The following is an 8,758-nucleotide window of genomic DNA, read 5'->3' as shown; positions in this document are numbered from 1 at the left end:
ACACTCTCACACTCACACACACTCACACTCTCACACTCACACTCACTCACACTCACTCACACTCACACTCACACTCACACTCACACTCACACTCACACACACTCTCACACTCACTCACACTCACACACACTCACACACACTCTCACACTCACACTCACTCACACTCACACTCACACTTTACAGGAGTTCTAACCAATGCTTCTTTAAACCCTATTTTCCAGCCACATATTATTTTCTATAGTCCTAAATGTGTGTAAAAAATACATGCTTTAATGAAAAACAGACTGTAAATAATGTGCCTGTAATTAAATCTATATGAAAATCCCACTGTAATTTCATGAAGCTATTTTTAAGCCTCTTTCAGTTTTTCCTGAGGCTTTTTTTTTTCCGAACCACAATTGCATGTTAGCCGCACTGAAATATTATCCGGGACCATCAGGAAAAAAAATGTGTTGCTGCTGATTTTCATCCTCAAATAAACTGCAGCGTTTCCCATCGTTATACTATGAATCAAATCAAATTTGAAATGAGGTAATATTGAAATGTGCGATTATAAAACATTTGTATTGTATTTTAATAGCATTGTTTGCACTTATTATGATATTTGAGTTGCTAATTTTCAATGATTGTTTCGTTAATTAGTGTCTATTCACTGCAGCTTGACCATCTGGACGAAATGTGGCTTTGTTTTTAACTTTGTTCTTTTGAAATAATGCATAAAAAAGAAATGTGATCTATGGTCTAGTGTTATGGTGTTGCACCTCTGTTTTCATCAATTGTGATCAATGTTGGGGTATTTGGAAAAGCTCCCAGTAATGGGTGTATTATAAAATAGTCTGATTGTCTGATACTGGCTACATGGTCATGGCCTTTACTATGTATTTACCATAGTTTACCATGTTTATTAATATGCTTTATCATACTTTTTTTTTTTTTAAGCAGACGCCTTTATCCAAGGTGACTTACAGAGACTAGGGTGTGTGAACAAAGCATCAGCTGATTCACTTACAACAATATCTCACCCAAAAGACAGAGCACAAGTGACTTGCTCAGAGTCACACAGTGAGTCAGTGAGTGAGCTGGGATTTGAACTGATAACAACCTGGTTACAAGCCCTTTTCTTTAACCACCAGGCCACACAGCTTCTCACTGTGATTTACATTTACTATGCCTTATTCCATTTTGCTTTTACTATGGTACATTTTTTTAAGGGACACTATACCTTCCTCAAAAGAAATGGTTGTGTATTAAACTATGGAGCAATGGTAGCACTAGCCATTGGTAGAATAGGGCCACACTACACTAACTATACCCTTCCCAAATGATTTTCCATTAACAATGCAATGGCAGTAGTTATGTACTATACTAAGGGGCAATGACAGCACAAGTATAGGGCAGCATTGACAATATTTGTTTGGCATGCCAAATGGATTATTTTGGTGGATTAAACTCCCTCTCTCTCTCTCTCTCTCTCTCTCTCTCTCTCTCTCTCTCTCTCTCTCTCTCTCTCTCTCTCTCTCTCTCTCAAACTCATGCTCTCTAATTCAGTTTGCAGGTCAGTGATTTGACCTTTTGTTTCAAACTAGGTCACAGATGCAGGAACGATTTGAATAAAACAACTGACTTGCAATCAAGAGATTCCCACACACAACAGAGTATGAGAGATATAGATATACAGTAGATAAATAGATATGCAGTTGTAGTCAAAAGTTTACATACCCCAATGGAAATGTATAATTTCTAGAAATTTCTCAAAAAAAGTTTTGCTTTTGTGGATGAGGAAAAGAGTTACGAAAAATAGATGCCTACAATTATTTATTTCAGCAATTTTTTTGCAAAACTCCAAAAATGGTAATACAAAGGTATTCATACCCTGACAAGGAAAATGAAATTAATAGCTAGTTGAGGTGCCTTTAGCAATTATAACCTCCTTCAAATGATTAGGATATTTTGTCAATGACCTTTTGGAATGATTCTTTAGTGATTTTTGACAATTCTTCAATTCTGAGGACTTCTCTTGTGCACAGCCTTCTTCAACTCATACCAAACATTCTCAGTCGGATTTATATCAGGACTTTGACTAGGCCATTCCAGAACCTTGATGCTTTAAACCAAGTTTTGTAGTGGAGGGTTTCAGGTGATTGGCCAATATCTTTTGGTATGCTTGGGAATCCATTTTACCATGTATTGGAACTAAATTTCCTGCGCCATTAGAGGAAAAACATCCCCATGGAAGGACATTACCACCTCCATGCTTGACAGTAGATATGGTGTTCTTTTCTTTGTACACCTCACCAGACTTTCTCCAAACGTAACTATCAGTGTGACCAAATATCTCGATTTTTGTTTCATCACTCAAATGCTTGGAAATCTTCTTGTATCCTTCTCTAGACTTTTCTAGAATTAGGTTCTGCATTATCATATTGAAATTTCTAGTATCTTGTAGACAATACTATCATAGCATCAAAGGGTATGACTACTTTTGAATTAGAATTTTTGGAGTTCTCCAAAAATATTGCTGAAATAAATAATTGTAGACATTTCTTGTCATTTTTTTCAAGACATTTCTAGAAATGATAAATTTCCATTGGGGTATGTAAACTTTTGACTACAACTGTATATATATATATATATATATATATATATATATATATATATATATATATATATATATATATATATTGTAACGGGGGGTCCCGAGGCGGGCTGACTGCTTGTTAACAACCCGGAAGAACCCACACTGGGTCGAGGAGTGGTGAGCACACTGGAGTGAACGGGAGAACTCAGCCTGTAGTTTTCCATCCAGTGAGGTTACCCGAGGTCAGGCTGAGGCCCCACCCCCTTTCATCTAGAGTGTTCCGATCCCCAGACTGAGGCACCTGGGCTGGGGGATTTCCATACAGCTGTCATTCTGGAACCTTCCAGCAGGGTGAGGTGTCCATTTTGGATTGGTTGGAACGGGCACCGTCTCCCTCCAGATCTCCTGTAAAAGGAGTTGAGAGCTGGATCCATCCTGGGAAGCCATTGCCCGGCTCTCTCCGTTCATCTACTGGTTCAGGGTCCCACTGGAGCTCCACTCTGACCAGGGTCGGAATTTTCAAGTCCCGAGTCATGGTGGAGATGTGCAGCTGGCTGGGAATCTGCAAGACCCGGACCTCCAGCTCCACCCCCAAAGCGATGGGTTGGTGGAGCGGTTTAACCGGACCTTGGCAACCCAGTTGGCCATCACGACTGCCATACACCAGCTCGACTGGGACTTGCAGCTGCCCCTGGTCCTGTTGGCGTGTCGCTTGGCTGTGCAGGAGTCCACCAGCTGCACCCCTGCCCTTCTGATGCTAGGACGGGAGCTGCGAACCCCAGCAGCATTGGTGTTCGGTCGACCACCCGACTCTGAGGCGATTCCCCCGGGACCGGAATATGCTCAGTGGCTCCAAGACCAGCTCGACCTTGCCCACAAGTTTGCCAGAAGCACAACTATAACACTCGGACAAAAGGAAGGCCGTTTTGAGACGGCGAGCTAGTCTGGGTGTACAACCCGCAGTGCAAGCGCGGTCACTGCCCCAAGCTGGATAGTGCTTGGGTGGGGCTATGCTGGGTGCTGGAGCCACTAGGGGAAGTCATATACCGTGTGCAGTTTCCTAACCATGGTCGGAATATGTGTATTGCCAGAGGTTGTCCCCACTGCTTGCACTAATGCAGTGCTTGTTTGAGGGTCTTGGGATAGACTTTTCAGAGACTGTGTTTGTGTTTGGTGTACCATACACCAAACAAAGGAAAAATATATGCCAACTAACAAATTTTATATTGCGACAAGCTAAATTGGCAATTTTAAAATACAGGAAACACAAGGTGATGGGACTGTAACTTCTGATGCCCTTGATATTTTTAAAGAGTTGGTTTGGGCCAGAGTTAGTCTCAGTTTTAATTTGTATTCCATGATGCACCACCTGGACAGCTTAAAACGTACTTGATGTGTGGGTGGGGTTGTGTGTGTAATTAAGAAGGAAACACTCAAATTGTCTTTGTTTTTGTGATTTTAAGGTGTTTTCTTTACATTGTCGGGTGATAAGATAAGTGAATTGCAATTTATATCTGATTTTTGGCAACATTTATATGAATGTGTTTTTGTTATTTCTGTTTTTCTTTTGTTATTGGTTAAAATAAAGTATATTTTTAAAAAGTAAAAAGAAAGTATCTATCTATCTATCTATCTATCTATCTATCTATCTATCTATCTATCTATCATGACTAAGTAACTACAGAATCTCTCTCTGTCTCTCTCTCTCTCTCTCTCTGACTACAGTATCTAGCAATCTATGAAGGTGGTTTATATGTTTTATTAAATCCATCCCGTAAGGTATACTAGCTCTGATTTTTATTACTTCTCTGCAGTCTGTGTTTCTTCAGCTAGCTATCTCATGCCAACCATTCTACACTCTGCTCATTGAAGACGACTGGACTGGAACCTGTTGTGTTTTACTTCATCTATGACATCTCAGGCAAAATCTAACAGCGCCCTTCACTTTAGAGTGTGACCTAATATGACTGCTATGGTTTTGAGATGATAAAGACCTATTGCTTCATATTTGGTGTATCATATGACAAAAATGTATGTATGTATGTATGTATGCTAACTGCCACACTGAAGCATTTTAGGCTTCTGCTGTATAGAGAAAGAACAGTTGTCACATTGCACACATTGTTTTAACCTCCAGTCATAGCAGTGTTAAGATATTTTCCACATACCTGCTTGTGTTTACAAATCATTCAATCATTCAATCAGAATGCCAATTCCCCTTGCCCCCGGGTATGCTTTGTTTTTGTTCACAAAAGCACTCATTTCTAGTTGCGGCTGCATTTAAGCACAAGAGGGAAATGATTTCCAAGAATCTTTAAAATGCTCCCCATCTCTCTCTCTCTCTCTCTCTCTCATCAGTAAAACTGACAGCTGGCACAGACTTTAAAGTCTGGCTCTTAGCCTTTAACATGTTCAAGCGAACCTCCATTCCCCGATCTCTCTCTCTCTCTCTCTCTCTCTCTCTCTCTCTCTCTCTCTCTCTCTCTCTCTCTCTCTTCTCAGACCAGCAGTTTTTTTAATTGTTTTGAACATATATACATATATCCATTTTTTACTGCTTTTTGAAATAGATAATCTGTCCAGTCGACCCCCTTTCCCTGTATCTTATACAACTACTGTCTGTCTATACCATAAGAGACAGGGATTCACTTCTATTAGTTTATATTAGTGAGACAGTAATATTGTATTATAAGAGACAAAGAAAGGGGGCTGACTGGCATTATTATTATTATTATTATTATTATTATTATTATTATTAGTAGTAGTAGTAGTAGTAGTAGTAGTAGTAGTAGTAGTAGTAGTAGTAGGGTATAGTTAGCATACTGTGGTCCCATTCTACCAGTGGCAGCCTCATCCCATTGTAGCAGCCTTACACCTGGGCTACCATTATTATAATACAGAATTAGGATTACATTGTCATTGTAGTGTGTCTGTCTGTCAGCATGTCTGCATTGCCATTGAAGATCCTTTCAATTCCATTGTGAAATCGCCTTCGCTGGTACTGCTGTGGTGTGCTAATGGCTCTGCTAGCTGGGGTTTGCAATGGCTGTGTTGTACATACACACTGTACAAAGCACAATGGTAGTTTGGTAGCTCTTTATTTATTGTAAATGCTGGAGGATAGCTATTATAAACCATTATTGGAGTTGGAACCAACCACCTATCTATCTATCTGACTACAGAATCTATTTTGTAAACCAAGCTTCAATGAGTCTGTATGTATTTAACATTAACCATGTAGGGTTTCATATACCGGTATGGTGGACCAACTGTCTGTCTGTCTATATATCTGTGTCAATTGGGGAACCAAATATAATAATTGACCAATATAGCATTAATACACTAGTAAAAAAATTAATTGTAAACCAGTTTAGGACTAGTTTAAAGCACAGCTATCAAGAGCCAGCATATATATATTCATTGTTAAACCATTACAGACCAGTATAGGAGTTTGAACCCACCGTCCATCTGTCTATATGTCTCAGCTACTGAATTGAAAACAGGAATGCATCGGTGTAGCCATAACTAACCAGCATGTATTTAATGCTTAAATTCACCAGTACAGCCAGTATGGGAGTTTAGACCTACCTTCTACTGATTCTACGGTCCATCGGGTCAAAGCTGAGATAATCCAAACCCAGAGGGGAGCTGAACAGAACCGCATCGCTAGCCAACAAACGAGTGAGTCAGAGAGAGAGAGAGAGAGGGGGAGGGAGAGCGGAAGGGAGTGAGCGGGAGAGAGAGGGGAGGGAGATGGGGTGAGAGGGGGAAAGAGTGGAGGATCGAGAGGAGGGAAAAAGAGGGGCAGACAGCGGAGGAGGAAGAGAGAGGAGAGGGAGAAAAGAGGGGTAAGCGGGAGAGAAAACAATAAGAGAAAGGGGAAATTTGTGACAGAGAGGGGGAAATGAGAGTGATGAAGAAGACTGCTTGACTGTTTTACAAAAAGCTTCAAGTTTCCTTGCGATTCCCCATTGGCTCACAAAATAGATTCTGCAGTCGGATAGATAAGAGATAAACAGGTAGTCATACAGATAGATAGACAGATAGATATATAGATAGATAGATAGAAAGATAGATAGACTGCAGTCATACAGATAGATAGAGTTCCAGTACAGAGCACAATAATTAACAAGTTACTTGAGCGTGGTTCCAGTTTTCTATTTCTCTCTCTCTTTAACTCCCGCCTCTCTTCTTTACCAATCCCTCCCACGATCCCTCCATCCTTCCCTCCCCCTCTGTCTGATTACCTCTGTTGCTCTAAAAAGTGCCATCTGTGCTTTTAACTGTTTGTCTGTCTGTACATGTAAATGCATTTCTCTGTCTGTCTATGTGTGTTCATTCCTCCTTAGTTCGTAGCCAATGCTTTGCCCTTGTAATGCAATTGCCCCTCAGTATAATATACAACCATTATTGCATTGCAGTTGTAGTGCTACTGTCTGTGTGTCTTTATTGCCATTGAAGATCATATGGCAAGGCTATAGTTAGCATAATGTGGTCCCATTCTACCATTCTTATCCCATTGTAGCTGTCCTATACTTTTGCTACAATTGCCCCTCAGTATAATTGTATTATAACCATTGTATTGCCACTGAAGATCATTTGGCAAGGGTGCAGTTAGTATAATGTGGTCTCATTCTACCAATGGCAGCTTCATCTCACTGTAGCTGCTTATACTTGTGCTACCATTGCCCCTTGGTATAAGACAGAACCATTACACTGCTTAATTTATAGTGCCACTGGATTGACAAAGGGGGTATCTGTTTGCATTACCATTGAAGGTGATTTGTGAATGGTGTCTGTCTTTACTGCAAGGCTAACTTTAAAACATTAAAAGTGTTCATACCTGTAATTATATATATCTTTATTAAATTCCCAGCTCTACGCCTAGGCTTAAGGCAATGACATGACCTAGCTTGCCAAAAAAACTGAGGGTGATTCATAAATCTTTTTTTTGTTTGTTTGTTTTTTTTATTTAGTACTCAATAAAAATTACACTTTACCTTAACAAAAAATACATTACATTTCTGCAAAGGACAGGAAATACAGACTCTGCAGAATAAATGGGGGTTACGCAGCCCCACAATTGCAGCGTCACCCCAAAATGTTCTCCATTGACTCTCAATGAAATCTAGTCTTGACAGTCATCATTGCCAAATAGTTTCCTGGTTATTTTAGTGGTGGAAAGTCATAACAACTGGCTGCTATGTAAAGACAGGTAGTGTTCACAAAGATACACTAGTCATGTAGAGAGAGCCACTGTAGTTAGATAGGTGTGGCAAGATGTTTATAAACAGAAACAGTATTAGTTTAAAATGTAGTTTATTGTTGCATTGGTCACACTCATTGGTCATATACATACAAGATGTAGAACCACATGTTATATGTAGCACATACTTTTGTGTCAGTGGGCTTTCCCTGCTTAATTTAAATTGTATATAAATCATGAAGCCAAGCCAATTTGGAAATACCAAAAGAAACTTAATACATTTGATGAGAAATGTTTTGACTAGAAGTCTTGCTTAATGTCTTCAGCATTGTCAGGCTAATATTAAGTTTTGCATACCCTAAGGAATTAACTAATTGAATCCTATTGAATACTGTTACGTTAACATATTGAATTACATAACACTTTGTAGTTTTCCATAGACTACAAAAGCCAATAAACTGACCAATTAAAAAATGTGACATTTTGAAATCTATTATGAAATACAGTACTACTATTATGGCTTCTGGTAGACTTTTTTGCAGCTTCTTTGATTACATGATGTTAAATAATAGATCAAAAGATCAAAATTATGTTCATAAAATTCTAAGTGATGCGAAACTTTTGGCCAGAGCTATATAATTAGGGTTTTAATCGATTAATGATTAATCACACCTGTGGGCTTTGGTCGATTAAAATGAGAGCTAAAAAAAAAAAAGACATCTTGAAAAATGGCGGAGAGTACTTCTGAAGACCTTGCCAAAAATGTGTAACTGGAAGGCACACCCAATATTTCAAAATATTTCAGAATAAAGAAAAAAAGTCTGCAACTTGGAATATTTGCTCATCTGTGCTTTCCTTTCACTGCAGTACAAGTTTATCGTATCATCTTGGTTGGAAGTAAGTCACAAACAGTATCAGAACATTATCGGTTATATCATACTTTTTCTTCATCCAACTAAAATAAAATAGCACTC

The 8,758-nt window shown here is 39.1% G+C and overlaps 1 protein-coding gene across 1 annotated transcript in view; it reads right to left on the bottom strand.

Moving 5' to 3' along the window:
• The window catches only part of ephb6 (eph receptor B6), a 40,263-nt gene extending 33,539 nt beyond the window's left edge, over window positions 1-6,724 (bottom strand). The window contains exon 1 of the mRNA XM_034041919.3: window positions 6,167-6,724. Coding sequence (XP_033897810.1) covers window positions 6,167-6,242 — 76 coding nt within the window. The 5' untranslated portion in view covers window positions 6,243-6,724. The remainder of the gene's footprint in view (window positions 1-6,166) is intronic.
• Between the last annotated feature and the right edge of the window lie 2,034 nt (window positions 6,725-8,758).

The sequence above is a fragment of the Acipenser ruthenus genome, chromosome 20, assembly GCF_902713425.1.
Source record: "Acipenser ruthenus chromosome 20, fAciRut3.2 maternal haplotype, whole genome shotgun sequence".
Lineage (NCBI taxonomy): Eukaryota > Metazoa > Chordata > Actinopteri > Acipenseriformes > Acipenseridae > Acipenser > Acipenser ruthenus.
Note: the sequence above shows the minus strand (reverse complement) of the source record. Positions and strands in the feature narration are given on the sequence as shown.